General features: G+C 36.6%; 1 protein-coding gene across 5 annotated transcripts in view; it reads left to right on the forward strand.

The window, feature by feature from the left end:
• PCNX1 (pecanex 1) overlaps window positions 1–20,892 on the forward strand; it is a 105,201-nt gene that overhangs the window by 62,403 nt on the left and 21,906 nt on the right. For 3 of the 5 annotated variants that reach the window (XM_060761639.2, XM_060761649.2, XM_060761668.2), the window contains 14 exons: window positions 2,377–2,467; window positions 3,062–3,119; window positions 4,292–4,509; window positions 5,446–5,599; window positions 6,923–6,955; window positions 9,464–9,635; window positions 10,631–10,741; window positions 10,965–11,056; window positions 14,383–14,492; window positions 16,370–16,475; window positions 16,862–16,954; window positions 17,647–17,797; window positions 18,332–18,473; window positions 20,034–20,211. In XM_060761639.2, the coding sequence (XP_060617622.2) occupies window positions 2,377–2,467; window positions 3,062–3,119; window positions 4,292–4,509; window positions 5,446–5,599; window positions 6,923–6,955; window positions 9,464–9,635; window positions 10,631–10,741; window positions 10,965–11,056; window positions 14,383–14,492; window positions 16,370–16,475; window positions 16,862–16,954; window positions 17,647–17,797; window positions 18,332–18,473; window positions 20,034–20,211 (1,709 nt within the window). The remainder of the gene's footprint in view (window positions 1–2,376; window positions 2,468–3,061; window positions 3,120–4,291; window positions 4,510–5,445; window positions 5,600–6,922; window positions 6,956–9,463; window positions 9,636–10,630; window positions 10,742–10,964; window positions 11,057–14,382; window positions 14,493–16,369; window positions 16,476–16,861; window positions 16,955–17,646; window positions 17,798–18,331; window positions 18,474–20,033; window positions 20,212–20,892) is intronic. The other 2 variants (XM_060761659.2, XM_060761676.2) reach the window with 1 other exon arrangement.

Below are 20,892 nucleotides of genomic sequence, written 5' to 3' on the forward strand. Positions count from 1 at the left end.
TCCTTGAGGAGAGCAGACCTTGTACAAATAGTTGAAAGAATTAGTTATTTCCGAGCAACCAGGGTGCATCCTTTTTTCTTTGAATGCGATTCCTGCTTCTTGGCAGGGGGTTGGTCTGGATGGCCCACGAGGTCTCTTTCAACTCAATGATTCTATGATTCTTAGCTGTTGGGGACAGTTGAGAAATTAAATATCTCTTTTTCCTGTACAGGCAGTTCTCGAATTACAAACGTTCAACTTACAAAAGACTCATAGTTAAGAATAGGGATGAGACAACAGGAACTGAGAGAAATCTACCCCTAGGAAGGGAAATTCACTCCTGAAAGAGTTATCATGGGGAAAAGGTGTCTCCACTGAAGCTTTATCACCAAATCCTTGTTTCTACAACAAGCCAAATTTTTGAAAATCCAGTTATCACAGGAACAGAAAGTAAAGTAAATCTAAACAGGGGCATAGACAGCAAAACAAATATCACAGGGGTGTTAACCCTTTCCTATGCTATCCAAAGATAGATAGATAGGTAGGTAGAGAGATAACCATCTACACATACCGTATATATACACATACATACATGCACACATATACCCACACACTTTTGGCTGGAGTTAAACTTTAAAAATATACCTGTTCCAACTTCAATACATATTGCAATACTGCAAGTCATCTTAAGAACAAACCCACCGAACCTATCTTGCTTGTAACTTGGAGACTGCTATTAGTAATGTATACTGTGGATAGCAGATTTTGTTGCCTGTAATAAGCAAAATATTCTTTGCCCTTGGTTTCACCAGACTTAGGTCAGGGTGCTGTTTATTTGATGAACAATGCAGCAGGAATGGTCAAATGTTTGTGTGAGATTTCTCACAAAGGAGTGTTACATCTTAGAAAGAGGTTTTCACTTATAAGGTGTTGCAAAACCCACATTTTTATTTGTCATTGTGGACATTTGAACTCCAGATGGATCATATCTTCTCACTTGGAGTCAGATCAGTCTAGCAATTAATGTTATTCTTTATTTTGTATAGGATTTTTTAAAGTGATCATAGCTCAGTATTTACAACGTATAAGTATAAACAGATGTCACTTTCCTAGAGTAACATTTGGTTTCCTATCCATTCTTGGGTTGAATTTGTTTGGCCATAGAAAGTTTCTTCCCTTTCCAAATATTTTTTTTATTCTGATTCACTATGTCCACTGACTGAATGTTTGTAATAAAATAGTATTGTTTTAACTTTCTGTCTGTAGGACAAAGAAAAGCTACCTCTAACATGTCATTACAGGTATATATGAGCATAGGGATAATATGTGGTATTGTGTAGGAATAATTCAATCAATATATTTGTTATAAGACAAAATGGATCTGTGTGGAGCTGTATATTAGATTTTTATATTAGATGGAGGCAAAAAATTGCATATCTATAGCATATGAAACTGGAAAAGAGTGTGGGCACTATGCTCAAATGATTAATATAATAATTTGAAAATATTAGAAAAGATTTATAGAGCAGGACATAACAATTTGTATATGTTTCACATTGATATTGCTATTGAAACAACCTTGGAACAAGCCAATAGTTTTCACATGCAAGAGTGGCAAAATAGATGTCCCTGGTAGCTCACCAGCAGATTCTTAAGTGAGGCAGTCATCCCCTGTTTTTGTTTAGAAGTAGGATTTTTTATGGCTTATAAATAAGATTTGACTAATGACCATGAATGTTGCAATACCTACCACCTTAGCTAAATGGGGTAGTAAATGCTCCAAGAGAACTTTCTTCTGTCTGTCCCAAGCATATTGCAATCATTTGTATTTGAATGAACTCAAGTTTAGTATTATACAAGATATATCATTTCTGCTTGTGAGTCATAGTTCCTAACTGTACTATATCTTTCCTTTGTAACTTGGTTATATTCCTTCCCCTACCTTATCCCATAATAATAGGGGCAATCCCTTAGCTTTTCTTTATAGAGATGATATTTCTATGCTTTGAGACGTTTGAGCTAAAGAGGCTCCTAAAAGGGAGTATATAACAAAATAGATGCTTTAATGTCATAGATAGCAGCAATTTTATTTCTGCTTTGATAGAGTGTGTCATGTATGAGGATCTAGTTTAAGAAAGAGATTTTGTTGGTAATGAAAAAGAGATATGTATGCTCTTTTATGAAGGACTGTCTGTGTATGTTCGTTTGCATTCTTCATTATGAACAATTTGGGCATTGCGCTCTGAACAACCATTTATGGTCTATGCATTTGATATGCTTATAAAGTTATAATGAAATTATTTAGGTGATAGCTATGTTAAAGGGAACACATAACATGTATATTAGTTGATGCAGAGATCTGATGGTATTTAATCTATATGACTTTCTCTTCAACAGGTAAGTTCAGTTCTACACTGTACGAGACGGGGGGCTGCGATATGTCACTTGTGAATTTTGAACCAGTTGGAAGAAGAACATCTAATATCTGGTGTGTTTTTGAAAACTACTTTTATGATTTATGCAGCAATGTTGATTTTAACTTGAATTAGAAAATATTTTTAAAAACTTTTTAAAATGTGTTGTGTATTTTTGACAGCACAGAACACAATTGTCTGATGCACAGGGGATATTTTTGTCCTGCTACATATTGTGAAGCAATAATGGGTTTTTTTCGCAATTTGAATAATGAATGACACCCCCTCCTCCCCACACGTGGTCAGAATTGACACCTTCTTAAACAATTTCTCCAGCATTTCAGAGAAATGTAAATTGGTGTAACAGAAATATAGAATATTATTGTTTTAAAAAATCACATTGTGTTGATTGACAAGTTCTTTCATCTTACTTTTTAACTGCCTTTAACTTCAGTGAGTGCTTGAGGAAATCTCCCCCCCCCCCCCTTGGTTAAATCATGTCTCTCCCCCCCCCCCTTTTGTTGTTGTTGTTGTCCTATTTGCTAAATGGCATAGCAACTTTATTTAAATTTGGGGAACTAATATCCAAAAATGTTTTTAAAGAAGAGACTTGAACTGAAAAACAGAATGAGATATCAAACTAAAGTCAATTTTTGTTGCTCTTATAGTGACACGGACTCTCATGTATCAAGTTCTACCTCAGTTCGTTTTTATCCACATGATTTAGTAAGTCTTTTACATTTTTTTGTCCTACTTTTCTTCCAAATAATTAAATCATACTTCTATGTTATTAAGGGCGTTTGTTTTATCTAGTTATGTTATTTCACATGCAGAATGGCTTCTGTCAGTGTAAAAATGTGTCAGGGCCGGGGGGGGGGGGCACGGGGGACGGACGGACACATGACCCTGGTCTCCCATCTTGTTCTCTGTGCACAACTCAACATCTGAACAGAAAGGGTGGAAAGACGGAGAGAAGGGAATTTTCTCAGTAGATTGACTTTTACTTATTTAGTGGGTACAGCACTTAGTGATTCAAGAGGTCTGTAACTTTAAAATACTAATAACTTTTGTTCAGATATTTTTTTACTTATGATTTGTTAAGATGCTATTATAGGGTTCCTCTGAGGCTAAGAGAATGTGACTTACCTAATGTCACTCAATGGATTTCTATGTCTGAGCAGGGATTATAGTCCTACTCTCATAGAATCATGGAATCATAGAGTTGGAAGAGACCTTGTGGGCCATCCAGTCCAACCCCCTCCCAAGAAGCAGGAAAATCACATTCAAAGCACACCCGATGGATGGCTAACTATACCGTGGTGGCTCTCTACCTTACCTTTGCTTTTGCAAATAATTAAAGCACTACAGACTTCCCAGTTCATTAAATACTGTGAAGCCTATAGTATATTTATATGGTAATCATACTATTCCTGATTGCTTTTGTAGTATTTAGAAAGTGTTGCCTAAGCCAGGCTCAGAATTAAATTATTGTTGCATATAATTTTTGGAGACTCACCAGTAAATAAAGCAGTTGATGGTGCAGAGGAGATGGTGTCTCTCTAAGTTGTAGATAGATCTTATTTTATGTATATACCCATCCTGCAATTTCAGTTCTTTATTTTGTTGGAGGCATCCATACTGCTGTTAGGTATGTGACCTTCAGTATCCCATGTGATTTTCAGGCATCCCTTGCCACATTGATATTCAACAGCATGTTTCTTAACCTGCCTATCCTCAGGTGGAGAGGCATGCAGCCGGTGTAAAAGGAGTAATGAGTATCAAAGGAGCAGTTATCCATAGCAAACCTTGACCCATGCTATTTTATATTCCTTCAAGACTATTGTTTTTAGACTGAAGAAGTGATGACCAAAACCAATATATTACTAATTTTCTTATAGCTTTCCCTCCCCCAGATCAGACTGAATAGGCTGTTGACCATAGATACTGATCTTCTGGAGCATCAAGACATTGACCTAAGCCCTGATCTGCAGGACCATCTACAGCCTCAGGAGGAAGCAGCCCAAAAAGTCAAACACTATTACCGCTTTTGGATCCTGCCCAAAATTTGGATTGGCATTAATTTTGATAGGCTGACTCTCTTGGCTTTGTTTGACAGGTGGGATCCTATGTACTACAGTTCAAGGCATTAGTTTCTCTGCAACTTGGGGGTCCTTGTTCATATGCTAGTGTCTGGTACCAGTGCAATATTGTAATTTTTTCTGATAGCAAATGAAACTGAAATTGAGCCACTAAGAGGAGTTGTGTGTGTATAAGTATGTAGTTGTTAGGGGAACTCGGGAACTCCCTTTCCAGAGAAATTACTTTCTTTTCACAAACAAGTGAAGACTTTTCCTGCGAGACATGAATTTGAAAATTGATTAAGTTTCACCAACTAGTGTGGTCTATCTTGCTCATTATTATGCTACTGTGTGTATGTATTTTCACAAAATATCTTTTTATCTAGTTTTATTTTTATGATATAAACTCCATTTTATCCTATCTTGTGGGTGTTTCACTGTAGGGCTTTTTAAAATTTGTTATAAACCACTAAGTTCCAAACTGGGGAAAGCTGAGGTACAAACATCTTCTGCAGTTTTTCCTCAGACATTCAGTTCTGAGATATCTTTGTATGTTTTGTGAACCAATTGTGCCTGCTTATTTAACAGGACTAAGCTAATTCCCCCATAGAATTTTATGGAATATTCTTTTCTCTTTTTTGGCATAATTAGACTGAATTTTCCTAGAAGGAGTTGAGGTTTGGCTGAAATTCCCTGGCTTTTGGCTAAGCCATGGACTCAATCCCATTTTGATCCCATCTGACTTTGATTTTATGCAGTATGTTGAATACTTTAAACACAAATTAAGCCACAGTTGGTTCCATCTGAAATTGATTTTAACATCAAGAGTAAGGAAATCATTTTATACTGATGGTAACGCTGTGTTTGGTTTTGTTCGTTTGCGCTTTTTATTTTTTATTTTTTATTATTATTTGCATTTGTGTAGCCTTTATCCCCATTGCATCAACTTATTCATTTTCCCACTCTTTATATAGGAATCGTGAAATCCTTGAAAATGTGTTAGCTGTCATTCTGGCAATCCAAGTGGCTTTCTTGGGTTCTGTGCTCCTCATAGAGGGTTTCTTCAAGGATATCTGGGTCTTCCAATTTTGTCTAGTGATTGCTAGCTGCCAGTATTCCTTGCTTAAGGTAACTTTTGTCCTCATTTTCATTCACTTTATATTAATACATGATTTAATTACCCTTTTGAGATTAACTCTTCATACTAAGCATTTCCAAAATGTTCTCTATTCCATATCTTATTTCTATACAATGTTTTGAAATCCAGCGAGCACCTACAATACTAATCTAGTTCAGTTGTAATGGGAAGCCACAGATTATTGTTATGCAAACAAACTGGTACTGCCTCTTTGTTTCTTCTCCATTTCCTGTTCACGTGACAGAGTTGGCGACTGTTAGCATCCAGTTTTGTTTTGAAGCTAATTACAGTTCCCTGTAATGTCCAAACTTTAGTGGGATTTGTTTAAAGCAGCTATGCTCTGAGAATAAACCAGGATATTAATCCATTCTTGAGCCCTGTTTGGTTCTCTCTAAACATAGCTATCAAACCAGTCTTCTACTTCAGATGTCATGGGGAACAGCTTTACAAATGAAGTGATTTGCCACACAGCCTGAACTGATTCAACATCATACCACATGAGAATTCTGTGTTCTTAAATCTATACAAATAATTTCTTGTCACCTTATAAAATATCATTAGCCATCAAAATGATCACTAAATCCCCAGATAGATTTTGTTTTACTATTAAAAGACATACTGTCTGTAACTGCACGAATTAACCAATATCCACACTGAGGCAAGATCTTTTTTATGAACAGAGCTTTGACATTATGAGTTACTAGGATTGTAGTACCTGTAATAATGTATTTTGAGAGTTTTATTACTTCTTTATTTATTTATTTATTTAATAATTTTGAGGGTAATATACATATAGAGAAGTTACATATCACAGGTAACAAGAGAGATGTTACTCTAGGCCTGTGTTTCTCAACCTAGGGGTCCCCAGGTGTTTTGGCCTACAACTCCCAGAAATCCCAGTCAGTTTATCAGCTGTTAGGATTTCTGGGAGTTGGAGGCCAAAACATCTGGGGAGCCACAGGTTGAGAACCACTGCTCTAGACATTTAATAAATAACACAGTTTGTTTTTGTTTTTTTTAGCTTTTGTGAGTATGAATTACTGTGATTATGGTAGTTATCCCTTAGAAAATTAGCATCCTCTTCCTCCTGTTATGTGCATTGGGTTCTTTTTGGTCTCCATATCAAATATTCATTCTCCACTAGAAACAATGCCAGTTACTTTGCTTGACTTTTTTTTGTAAGGTGAGGGACTTGAATAAAAAGCACAATCTGGTTATCCTTGATACATTTATGAAAAGCCTTTGAATGCCGCACATTAATAATGTTCTACTGCAGATATATCAGACTTTATTTTTTCCTTTCTGTTTTTTAGAGTGTCCAACCAGATTCTTCATCACCTCGCCATGTAAGTTATTCTGTTTGACATTTCAGTAATTTAGCAATATCCCAGAATGTATATAACTTTGAGTAGTTCTGCTGTTCAGACATTGCCATTAAAGGGAAAGGGAGTGTGGCATATTCATTTGGAAGCAATCTATGATAATAAATTGCAGCTGGACTGGATGAGGGCAAACAACTTGGAATTTTATCAAGACAAGACAGAGGTAACCCTGGTCAGTCGGAAGGCAGATCAGAGAATAGGGGTCCAGCCTGTGCTGGATGGGGTTACACTCCCCATAAAGACACAGGTCTGCAGTCTGAGGATCCTCCTGGACTTGGAACCGAATCTGGAGGCCCAGGTGTCAGCGGTGTCCCAGAGGGCCTTTGGACAATTAAAACTTGTGCACCAACCCTTTCCTTGAGAAGTCAGATCTGGCCATGGTGATACATACCATAGTTACATCCCATCTAGATTACTGTAATGCGCTCTATGTAGGGCCGCCTCTGAAGAGTGCTTGGAATCTTCAGCTAGTCCAAAGAGCTGCTGCCAAGTTGCTAACTGGAGCTGACTACAGAGAGCGGTCTACCGCCTCCCCCCCCCCCCCCCCCCCGTTACAGCACCTCCACTGACTGCCAGTCTGTTTTCGGGAACAATTTAAAATCCTGGTTATGACATTTAAAGCCTTAGATGGTTCAGGTCCAGGCTATTTGGCTGACCGCATCCCTTTGTACAAACCTGCCCGGGCCCTGAGATTTTCAGGAGAGATTCTTCTCTCGGTCCCACCTCCATCTCAAGCTCGGTTGGTGAGAACTAGGATGAATGTTTAAATTTTATATATGTCTTATGTTTAATGGTTTTAATTGACTTTAATTTCATAATTATATGTAGTAATTAGTTATTATTATTTCTTTGTGTACTGTATGTTGGCACTGAATTTTTGCCATGTTGTAAACTGCCTCAAGTCCACCCAGGGGTGAGAAAGACTGTATATAAAATAAATAAATAAATAAATAAATACAGAGAGAGTGGGCCTTCTCTCTTGGGGGCTGCCTCGTGACTGTGGAACTCCCTTCATCCCAGGGAAGCCAGAATGGCTCCTTTCCTGCTACAGGCTAAAACCTTATTCAGATAGACAGACCTTTAAAGAATAAGGTTTTTAAGATCAAGTCAGGGAGTTATGTGGGGGTGTTTTAGCTTTCAATATGTTTTAATGGATTTTAACTGTGATTTTTTTAAATACCATTATGTTTAATTCTGTTTTAGTGTTTGCATATTGTATATTTTAAATTGTGTGGTAATACTTTTAATGTAAGTCGTTTTGAGCCTCCTTCAGGAGACATAAAGCGGGGTATAAATAAACATCATAATAATAATAGCTATAATTTTAAATAAACTGTATCCACAGCTCACAGTATTATATCTATTCAGCCTACTCAGGAAAAAAAAGCCTACTCAGAAAAGTGAATTCATAATAAAGGTTCATGTTACTAAGAAAATTAGGGAAACAATAAAATACTGATTGAACAATATCAGACATGGGCAAACCTAGTCCTGTGGGCCGGAAGCATCCCTTTCATTTCTTTGTCCCGGCTCCCGTCTGCTTTGGCCTCCTCTTGAGTATGTGGATGCAGTGGAGGGCCGAGACAGAGACGCGCCTCTGCCAAGCGCTCTCTGGAGAGCACTCGGCAGCAACATGCTGGTCTCCCTGCTCTGAGCCTGAGGAAAGTGGGTCTCTGTCTTCTTGGGACCCAGAGAACAGCCGGGGAGAAAAACATGCTGCTGGTAAGCGTGCTTGACAGCAGTGTTTCTCTCTCCCTGCTCTGGGCCCGAGGAAGGTGGGCCGCTGCGTTCCTGGGGCCCAGAGAAAACCCATGGAGACAAACACATCACCACACTGCCTTCCCGGGGCCCAGAAGAGCCGGGGAGAGAAACATGCCATTGCCAAGTAGCAGTGGCATGTTTGTCTCCCTAGAGACAGACCCACCCCTTGCCTCTTCTGGCCCCAGCCCCTCCAAGGCCCCATCCCTGCCCTTCTACCCGGCTTCACCTCTTCTGGCACCGACGCTGCCCTTTCTGGCCCCACCCACACTTCCACCTGGCCTAGGCCTTGCAGTCGGGCCCACAAGGCGGACCCAGGGCAAACAAAGTTTGCCAAGCCTGGACTATATGATCACAAGAGCATTTAAAATTACTTTGTTTGGGATAGTGTTGTAGAAATTAAATAAATAAAGGGACTGTATTACAGAGAAAGTGATGTGTTGAAGTTGAAATCAAATACTTCTGAATCTTTAACAGAAGTGAATATTTCCTTTGTAACTGCTACTGAATTCAAATAATGTTGTGTGCTCACTTAAATGTGGTATGAGATTGAACTTTTCCTTGTCAAGAAAGGGTGTGTGGCATACTCCAGTGCATCTGAGTGCATGTGACTTTGTCACATTGTACTTTTCATGCATAATAAAATTTCCAAAATGATTTTTAAGGAGAAAAGAATAGGCATAATTTGTAACTTAATCTACACTTACATTTCAGGGTCATAACCGAATCATAGCCTATAGCAGGCCTGTTTACTTCTGCATATGCTGCAGTCTCATTTGGCTGTTGGATTATGGCAGCAAGAGCACTTTTACTGCAAGGTTCCAACTTTATGGAATGGCTTTCACTAATCCAATTATATTGCTTTCAGCAAGGGACTTGATTATAGGTGAGTAGATTTCTCATATGATCTTAATCTGACTGGTAGAAATTATTTTTTTAATTGTTTATATCCTGTTTGTCTCTCAGGGCGGGACTCTTAAGTGGTGTACAACATAACAAAGACATGATATAACATAAAATACAGTCATAAACCCCAATATATGTGAAGTTAACAATTTGTCACATTAAAAAAGTCTCCATCCCCGGCCCAACATAAGTTACTGCCCTTTTCGCCCCAGTGAGGACCATTCATAGGATTTTATTTGTTAAAAAAAACAGAATATGTGGAATTACCATTTCTTGTTTGGTCTCTAAATATTAGAATAGTTGCCAAACTTGTAAGTAAAGCATTATAAGTTAAATTGTATTCTTTTCTTTAAAACAAGTAATTATTGATAACATTGTTGTTTTTTTAAAAAAAATTGCTCCTAAAACATTAGAATTGACATATTGCGGTTAGCCATTTTTCACCTGCAAGTGTCTTTAAAAAACACTAAATAGCACTTTTAAAATAGTTTTAGTCATATATTGCCATTATTGAAACAGTAATGTTCAATTACTCTTTTCTCTCACTAGAGGATTTTAGTTACTTGGTTATTGCTCTTTTGACGATTTTGTCTGTAGACCCTAGATGTTGAAACAGTACTGTACTTTCTCTCAAGTGACTCTTTTTGATGGGCATGATTCAGTTCTCATCTCATGATATCTCCAAGAATGCTTAGCATAATTGTTTCTACAGATGCCGTCATCTCACAGCTCTTGCGTAGCTTCTCCTCCCAGATGAATTTCTTGTAACCTTCTTAGTCTGCTTCCTTATAAGCCCTTAGAGGCACATACATGTTCCTTCCTGTTGGGCATATGTGGCTAAATTAAAGATGAAAGGAGAACAATAAGAGGTCCAGCAGCTTCTCTGAAGCTCAGTAGAGATTTATTTTTTATAGAGCGGGAGATGGTGTTTTATTATTTACTTACTATTTTTTCTATCATTTTTGTCCTCTGTAGTGTTTACACTATGTTTTCCTATAGTCTTCTTCATTGGTCTTCTGCCACAAGTGAACACATTTTTGATGTACCTCTGTGAACAGTTAGATATTCATGTCTTTGGTGGAAATGGTGAGTTAATTTTTTTATTTCATGGGTATTTATTAGTAAAAAGTTTTCAGAACTATTTGGGAAAAGAGGTTTTAAGGTGTAAGTCAACAATTCCAATTAGACTTTACTAAATAGATGTATACCTGAAAAAAGTGAAGGGATAAAATAAATGCTTGTTTCTTGCAACAGAAATATTCTACTGCTGTCTTTTGTGACAAAATTTTATTATTTTATCATTCCCTAGCTACCACAAGCCTGCTTGCAGCCCTTTACAGTTTTATCTGTAGTATTGTGGCAGTAGCATTATTGTATGGATTGTGTTATGGTGCCCTAAAGGTAAGTAATAGTTTACTGTTATTTTTTGTCACTTCATAAACCCCATAAATGCTATTGTTATCTTAACTTCCTAATACAGAAAGTGGATGGAGATACATATTTCTTCCTTGCAGTAATATTAGAGTGCAGAATTTTCCAGTGAAATAAATTGGCAGACAGAATTAAGTATATCTTCACGTAAAGCCATCAATGTATACACTGTCATATAATGTGATAGTGGCCATTCACATAGATAGTATATTATTCTGCCAGTGGCTGATACTTAGGATGGCTTTGTGGAGCTTCATGTTTCAGAGGAAGAATGTTGATGAATGTAAGTAGTTGAAGAGTAACAGTTGGGACAGTCTATTGCTCTGGTTGTCAGCTTCCTGAAAGCATGTGTCTGACCACCACGGAAGGAAGGTTGAGGGTTTGCATGGATCTTTATTGATCCAACAAAGTTGTTTTTATGATACATATGTGTACCTGATGTGTGTTGTTTTTAATGTCTGTGTTCATTTTAGAAAATTATTTGTTCCACTAGAATTGTATGTTCTGACCTAATTCTGATTTTGCTTATGGTTTTGGAGTGAAATGTCTTTCTGCTTGGCAGAGATCTATTGTAACTGAAGAATTTGATAACTTCAAATTCTTCACTATATTTTCCAGAATCATTTAAAATGATTCCATATCGTACTTGAACCTTCTTTTTGATTAGATTAAATTAAATAATACTAAAATGTAATAGTTTCCTCTGTTTCCATGTGCTTTAGTGGAAATGTGCAGACTTTTAGTTCCAAAAAAGATTGTGGCTCAAAATAGAAAAGTGCACCTCCAGAGTCTTCCTGGGGCAGAATTGTCCGCCCACAGTAAATATTACTTCTTCCCATATTCAGTATTTTTTTAGGTTCTTGATAGCATTTTTATAAATCTAAAAGTGATTCTCTAGTCCAGTGGTTTTCAACCTATGGGTCCCCAGATGTTTTGGCCTTCAACTCCCAGAAATCCTAACAGCTGGTAAACTAGCTGGGATTTCTGGGAGTTGTAGGCCAAAACACCTGGGAACCCACAGGTTGAGAACCACTGTTCTAGTCACTTTTGTTTCCATAAGCACTGGTGAGTGGTACCCTCAGTGTCCTAAATGGTGGTGGAAATTGGAATATGTATCCCAAGGTAGTCCTCAGGTGCCAGCCTTGCTTTAAAGACAACATATTTTTCTAAATGACTTATATCATGGTCAGTCTTCTCCATTTCATATCAGTACAACTGCCAGGAATTGTCTTTCAGAATACACATTTGGAAACATCACATTCATCACTTGTATTATTTTAAATAACTGTTTTAATTGATATGTTTTAATGATGCAGTTTTAATATATATGTTGTTTTATGTTGATATGTGTAATATGGTTAAGGTTCTTAATTTATGGTATATCTTACTGCCTAGAAATTATGTTTTGGTTTGCACATGTATGTATGGTGTTGAATTTTGCCATTATTATGTTGGAAACTGCTTTGAGTCCCCTCAGAGGTGAGAAAAGTGGGATATAAATGCAGTAAATACATGAATAAATATCAGTATCATGGAGCCTGTTCACCAGGCTCCCAAACCTACCCTATGGGTTCCTGTTCCAGCTTCCTTTTGTAACATGGTCCACTATGAAGAGAGGGCTGGGTGTATTATCACTTATGGCCTGAGAAACAAGTAATGCTACTAGCTGATTGTTGACAGATTTTAAAGGAACTGTAATAGTCCTGTCATAAGTTCAAGAGATGGTAAATGCATATGTTCTTTTGAGTTCAATATGGAATAACTAAAATATCATACAATTGTTTGTTCTGCATCATTGGGTTTTATCTCACTAAATAGTTACACCTTTAAATGTTAGAGATAAGAAGAGATACAACCGAAAGATATCACTTGTCAGCCGTATTATTTGCAATGTCAATGGAATAACTTCTATCACCCGTTCAATGTAATGCAAAATCTGTGGCATAACTATGACACCAACTATATGATAAACCATGATACTCATGATAATTTATCTAATCAAAATGGAATAAATTATTCAAGAATTGAAAGAACTTATGACACAATTTGTAGATTATAAAAATAGTTATAAAATTAGTTTACTGAAACCAAAAATGCTAACTTTAAGTGTTAATGCGCAACCAATTTCTCCAGGTTCCTTTTAAGATAACGTCCATCTGTTCTAATACCTTAATATGATCAGTTTCTATGAAAATCTCCATCACTCTACTCATGCAATAGCTAGTGATGGGGTGGCATCTGCACAACAGTAGCCATGGTTTTCCTGGGTGGAGTCGCATCTCCCACACCCCAGTCTATGTTTTACTGTGGATATATGCCACAGCTCATTCAACCATCATTTTACTCTCCTTGTAAAATAAATATAATCATAAGTGTTTTAAGAGATCACAGGGGCCATCCAGTCCAATGCCATGCAAGAATGTACACTATTGACTAATATTCAGTTTACGCTTTATTAAGACTCCTAGATCCCTTTTACACTTAACTGCTGTCAAGACAGGTGTCACCCATCTGTGCATTTCATTCTTTTTCCTACCTAAGTTCAGTACCTAATATTTCTCCCTGTTGAAACTCTTTTTTTAAAAAAAATTGGCCCAGCTCTCTAATCTGTTAAGACTATTTTGAATTCTGATCCTGTCTTCTGGGACATTAGCTATCCTTCCAAAATGGGTGTCATCAATTTGAAAAGCTTACCCTGTACTCCATCATCTAAGTTGTCCAAGTCATTATGTTTAACAGCACTGGGCCCTATGGCACCCTACTAGTTTCTTCTCTCCAGGTTGAAGAGGAGCCATTGGTGAACACCTTTTGGCTTTCGTTGGTGAACCAACTATTAATCCACCTAATATTAGCATTATTTAGCTCACAATATACTATTTTGTTTTCAAGAATGCCATGGGGGATCTTGCCCGAAGGCCTTACTGAAATCAAGATATTCTGCATCCATAACATTCCCTTCAGTTATCAAGCTTGTAATTCTATAAAAAGAGAGATAAGATTAATTTGGCCTGACTTGTTTTTCAGAAGGCCGTGATGACTTTTAGTGATTACGGAAATCCCTTTGTAAGTGATTACAGAGTGTATTGGTGTCAGGCTAAGTGGATGGTAATTATTTAGGTCTTTATTTTTTTTTTCTTATTTTGTGTTTTAATTATGGAAAATAAAACATCAACTGATACACACTAATGCTCTTTATTTTATAAGATCACTGATTTTGTTATTTAAGAAGGTCTTCATTTTTTCTTCAGTGGGGTTAATGATAACCTGGGTGATGTCTTGTATATGTCTGTTCACAGGATTCTTGGGATGGTCAACATATTCCAGTACTATTTTCAGTATTCTGTGGTATGTTAGTGGCAATATCATATCATCTGAGCAGACAAAGTAGTGACCCTTCTGTTCTTTTGTGAGTATTATCTATTATTAACAGTGATAGGAATTAACTAGTTAAATTGAGTTGTTATAAATTAAGTTAGAATTTTTGTAATGAAAAAGGACTGTTTACTTAATTTAATTTTTAACTGAGGTGACTGACATAAGATAGAAATAGAGGGTTAATTTAATTTCAGAATTAATTACATTATTAATTGATTAAATGAAAGTGAGTGCTAAAAGGTTAACGTGTTTTATATTTCCCATTTTATTCCTTTCTATAAAACAACCAAAACCTAAAAGTAGAATTACTTTTTTAATTCTTAAATCCTAAATCTAAATCCTGGGATATTGCAATGATTACACCATAAAATTCAAATCACTTACTGAAACATAGTTCCAATGGGGTGGATTATATTATGGTTTTTGAGGTTAGCAGCCAAGTAACCAATCAATCCTGCCCCATTTCAAAATGGATAAAAATCCATATGATTGAAAGCAGACATTTCTTTATAAAGTCTGGCAGACTTTTAAAAACAGAAGGAAAATGAGATTAAATTATCAGAATGTGAGAACAAGAAAGCAGGGATGTTTTAATGGAATAAATAGAAACAGAGTATGGAACATTTCATGTTATCCTTGCTTCAAAGTACAAAATATGGATGGTGAGTAGGAGAAGTAAAATCTTGCATCACACTCTTCAATTTCTTTCTAGTAAGGCTTTTAATGCAAGCATCTAACTTCAGTTTAAATAGTAATTTATCTTAAAGTTCTGAATTACATTTGAAAAGTTTATTAAAAATTAATTAAACACATCAGTGTTTTTCTGCTAACTTTTCTCTCTCTGCTATGCCCTTAATATACCTGTAAATAAATTGCAATACATTCAGTGGGTCCCTGGATTGTTTTGGATTATGTAGCTCTTCATTGCATTGAAATTGCATTGCGATTTCATCTTGGAAAATGGATCTCAACATGTTCATTGCATGGAATCAGATCCTGAAGAATTTGAATATTTGTTGTCATTTAGTTGACTTTGACTTGCAGTGACTCTATAAATAAAAGAGCTCTAAGACACCCTGTTACCAAAGGACCTGTTCAGAATTTATAAATTCTGGGCTATGGCTTCCTTGCTGTCTTCTGCCTTACCAAGCACGATTGTCTTTTGTAGCAAGTTATGTCTTCTCATTATCTGTCCAAAGTATGATAGTCTCAATTTAGTCATCTTAGCTGCTAAGAACAGTTCAAGTTTTATTTGTTCTTGGACCCATTTATTTGTCTAGTAGTTATGAAAGTTATAAAAGGGCACAAAGTTATTAAAGGGCACCGGGATTGTGGCGCAGCTGGCTGAGTGTCAGCTGCATTAAGATCACTCTGACCAAAAGGTCATGAGTTCAAAGCCAGCCCGGGCTGGAGTGGGTGTCCAGCCATTGTGTAGCCCGTTGTCGACCTTTGCAACCCGAAAGACAGTTGCATCTGTCAAGTAGGAAAATAAGGTACCACCTTGTGTGGGAGGCTAAATTTAACTAATTTATGAGGCCATAAAGAAAAAAGACTCCGGGGAATGTGGAATGCGGAAGAACTTCATCGGTGTCGTTGATGGACGATGAAAAGCAGCAGCTCCCCTGGCGGCAAGAAAAAAAAAGTTAAATAGCCTCGGTGTATTTGTCTGTTAAACGTTGTTTGTCAAACTGGCACTGAATGTTTGCCATATATGTGTTTACTGTAATCCGCCCTGAGTCCCCTGCGGGGTGAGAAGGGCGGAATATAAGAACTGCAAATAAATAAATAAATAAATAAATAAATATTTGTTGTGTATGCTAGTTCATATAATGGATCAACTTCTGTATGTATTCCATTCAAAGGACAGTTTTCACAAAGAAAATGTTATTTCTATTCTTTATATTTTAGCTCTCTAGTGCAATCAAAACTTTTTCCTACATCAGAAGATAAAAATCCAGAGGATCCTTTATCTGAAGTTAAAGATCCATTACCTGAAAAACTTAGAAATTCAGTGGTAAGCCAGTTTTGTTTTCAGATTGGTAAACATGCTGACCAGTTTTCCAAATGATAACTATTAGAGAGTTAAATTTTCGGAGTGGGTATGATTAACATTTTTAAGATGAAACTTTCAGAGGAATCACAGCCTGCATTGCATAGTACAGATATTGTGTGGCTGAAATTTTTATGGCCATGAAAGTAAAAATAGAAAGAGAGGAAGACGATTCTGATAATTTTGTAGCTGTTCATTTATTCCCAGATTGTCTTCTAGTATGTTCATTTACAGAACAGGATGATTAAAACTTACCTGGTAGATGAAGACTATAAAATTACTTAAAAGGGATAGTGGGATGATATTTGATATGCAAGTGTGCTTTTAATGCCTTTCTTTTTTCTTCCTAGAGTGAACGTTTACAATCTGATCTTGTTATATGCATAGTCATCGGAGTGCTTTACTTTGCAATTCATGTTAGCACAGTATTCACAGTTTTGCAGGTAACTTGTTCAGTTTGTCTATCAATGTTTTAAGAATTTAAGAATTGGAGGAATTACTATAATTTCACAATGCAGAATATTAACCCGCTTAAGCTCTCCATTTTTTTCCCATTGTAACTGCTGTAGTGTTCTCTCACTTAATCTTCCATTAACTGATTTCAGAAAGTTTAAGGGAACATTAGCTACCTAGGAGAGCTAAAATAATACTTATATCTCCATGTTCCTACTTGTTGTGCCTCCAGGAGTTTCTTATAGCTTCTGCCATAATTGGCCTAATATTTCTTCAGTTCAGACATACATGTAATCACATGAGCAAAGAGGAAAGTTATAATATCACCAACAAAACAGAAAAATGTCTTATTCTTTGTCCCAAAGAAAAACAAATAGGAAGGAGGATTGGAAGCAATTCCACCAGCTTTTCAAGAGCAAACCTGCTGGGCGATAGTTCTTGTAACATACCATATTAACAGTTGAAAATGAGATCCCCATTTCCACCTATAGCAAAATTCAGCAACACCAATTAGGATCACTTGTGATGAGCCCAGGAACACCTAGCTGCGGAGGGAGGATTTGTGAGAAAGGCAATTTTTAGTCAGCACTACTTCTCTGCACATGCGATTAGACATTCTAATTGTGAGGAGAATTGCTTTTTTGATATGAGAACTTGTCTTTCTCTCTCTCTTATCCATTAGCCTATCTTGAGCTATGTTCTTTATGCTCTGGTGGGATCGGTAGGTTTTATAACCCATTATGTTCTGCCTCAACTCCGGAAGCAGCTCCCTTGGCACTGTTTTTCTCATCCATTGTTGAAAACCAAGGAATACTATCAATTTGAAGTTCGCAGTAAGTATTGCAGTTTTAATTTCCTCACACTTGGTTTATGGCAGTTTGCAGTGGATTGTTACCCACTGAATATTATTGTTTTGATAATGAAGTGTACTGGGCTTATGACAAATGTATTAACATTTGAATTGCATCCAGGCCTGTAGCCAGAGGGGGGGGGGGGGGGTTAAGGATTAATCCCCTCCCTCTAAATGTTTCAGGTTAAAAAAACTGGGTTACTCATGAATTGGTTAAACAATTAAAATTCATGAGTAAACCAGGTTTTTTTAAACCTGAAACATTTGGAGGGGGGGGGGGGTGAAACCTTAACACCCCCACCCACCCACCCCGCTACAGATCTGATTGCATCTGTTCATTTCCTGTTGTAAAAACCTTTTCCTTGCAGGAAAAGTTTCCCCTTTATACTAGTAGAACATACCGTAGTTGAAGGGATGGGGAGGTGAGGGCAGAATCAGTTGAGTTTGATTTCTTTGCTTCTTTCTTCAAACTACTGAACTGTTTGATTCCATAATGTATTCTGCTAACTCTTCATAGATGCAGCTCATTTGATGTGGTTTGAGAAACTTCATATTTGGCTTCTTTTTGTGGAGAAGAATATTATCTACCCTTTAATAGTCCTCAATGAGCTCAGCAGTAGTGCAAAGGCTATTGCTAGTCCAAAAAGACTGGATACAGAGTAAGTAGAAAAGACCATAAGTATATATAGACAAACATACATATGTACATGTGTATTTTTGTCTGTAAAACAGTACCATTTGGTTGCCTTTTTCATTCACACACACACACACAAATATATTAAATTGGTGTATATAACACGTTCTTGCTGTTGCTTGTCCAGTCTGTTAGCACTTCAGTCTTTCTCCCAATATTGTATAGCTCCTCCTAATCCTATTCATGTTTGCTTGTTGGCTTTTTATAATCATTTGATTAGTTACTGTAGTGATCAGAATACTGAACTATGTAAGGCTTTGGTCTAATCCAGCCTGGTGGTGGTGGTGGTGGTATTGATTATTGTGCTAGTGACCTTTGGTCAGTGACAGTCTTCTAGCTGAACCTGATGTATAGGGTTACTTTAGGTTAGACTGAAAAATGATAGTCATATGTCCTAACTTGAGATAGGGAAAAGGATTTGAAAAGGATTTGAACAAGAAGACATAGTTTTTATAATTTTATTATTCATTGCTTTTATGGTTTTTAAATGTATTGTGATGTTTTTGCTTTTTATTGATGTATGTATTTTTTTATATGGCATCTAATTGTTGCTGACTTGTATGCCGCCCTGAGTCACTTTCGGGCTGATATGGGCAGGATACAAATATCGTAAATAAATAAATAAAAGTGAAAAATAAATGGTGCCTGTGACAATGAAACCTTTGCCATTGGCTGAGATTGTATGATAGCACAGAGTAAAGTTTTTAGTGTAATTATGTTTTATTGCCTGAGATTGTATGATAGCATAAAGGTTTTTAGTGTTGTTATGTTTTATTAGTGTAATTATGTTCTATTTAAGTACTTACATTTTTCTTTTTTCTTTTATTTCAATTTTAATTTTTTCTTTGGTTATTGGCTTACTGATGTTATTTTGTATTGTTTTGATGTGTATGAATGTGATTATGGCATTGAATGTTTGCCTTTTTATGTAAACCGCCCTGAGTCCCCTTGGGGAGAGAGAGTGGTCTATAAATAAAGTATTTATTTATTATTTATCAGAGTATTCAAAGAACAAAGTGTCCAAGAAGCAAAGCTGTTAGAAAATTTGCAGTATGGCTTCCTTGAGGGAAGGAAACAATTTCAGTATAGCAAAGTTCAAAATCTTTTGAATTGTGCATAGAATTGGAAACAGATTCCAATGGGGGAAAGGGAATGTAAAGAGGAGGAACCCTAAACTGGGTGAGGCATGTAGAATAATCAATAAACCAAATGAAAATGAAAGGATTGGGTGAATGAGGAGGAAGCATGCAAAGAAGAGAAACGAGGAAAGCAAAGGCTAATGAGATTGAAAATACAGCGTTAAATTTCATATATTGATGTGGCCTAGTTCTTTGGCTGAAGCTTTCTAACATTTTAATTGGAATAGTGAATGTAGATTAAAGCAAAGTGAAAAATATAGTAACCACTTTAGTTATTAATATTTTTAAGAATGAGCAGAATACAGAGAGATAATGGCTAGGAGAAAGATCCATCTTATTGAACCAACAGATGTTTACAATGCTTGAAATATCTTTTTTCATTGCAGACTTGGTGCTTTAATGATTACTATAGCTGGCATGAAGCTGTTGCGTTCCTCTTTCAGCAATCCAACCTACCAGTATGTTACTGTCATTTTCACAGTGCTTTTCTTTACATTTGACTACAAACGTTTCTCGGAGACTATGCTGCTAGACATGTTCTTCATGTCCATACTCTTTAGCAAGGTAATGTCAGATTTTTAAAAAATGCTGAAACTCTGTATTTGATAGCATTAAAATATTATGACTGTGACTCTAGTATTCCTGGGTCAGAGTAAATATTTTGAATGATATGGTAATCTTTCCCGCAGTTTTAGGTGTTTCAAAAAGATCCTCGCTTTTGTTGTTCAGATGTGTAGCAAGAGGCCACAGGGAAGACGAGGCCAAAATTATCAGGCAGGAAGGCAAGCTTAATGATTCAGCACCTTCAGCTTTTTATATCTCATGGCTGGGATTGCCCTCATAAGCTTCATCCATTCTCACAAAATAGGCAGCCTTAAGGGATAGGCCGTTGCCTTAAAGGTTAACACTGCTACATCTTTCCAAGATTTTGTGCCAAATTGGCATTGCTGAACCAGGTCTAGGAAACATGGAGAACTCAGGATATGCTGTTCCATTTCAGGTTTTGAAAAATTACATTTTGGCCTGTATGTCTAAGAATCCGCTCTTGGTAGAATCAGATATCAGTTATAGCCTGCATAACTGAATCAGGTGTTCTTCAATGTATATAAAATTAAGCTTCATATTTTTGGATTTTTGCAGCTCATTTATTTCTGTGAGACTGCAGTCATTCAAAGAATATTTTAGTGCATGTAAAATTGATGAATTTCCTACATTAAACTTGCCACTGACCTCATTGTTTACAGT

This window comes from Anolis sagrei, chromosome 1 (assembly GCF_037176765.1).
Source record: "Anolis sagrei isolate rAnoSag1 chromosome 1, rAnoSag1.mat, whole genome shotgun sequence".
Classification (NCBI taxonomy): domain Eukaryota; kingdom Metazoa; phylum Chordata; class Lepidosauria; order Squamata; family Dactyloidae; genus Anolis; species Anolis sagrei.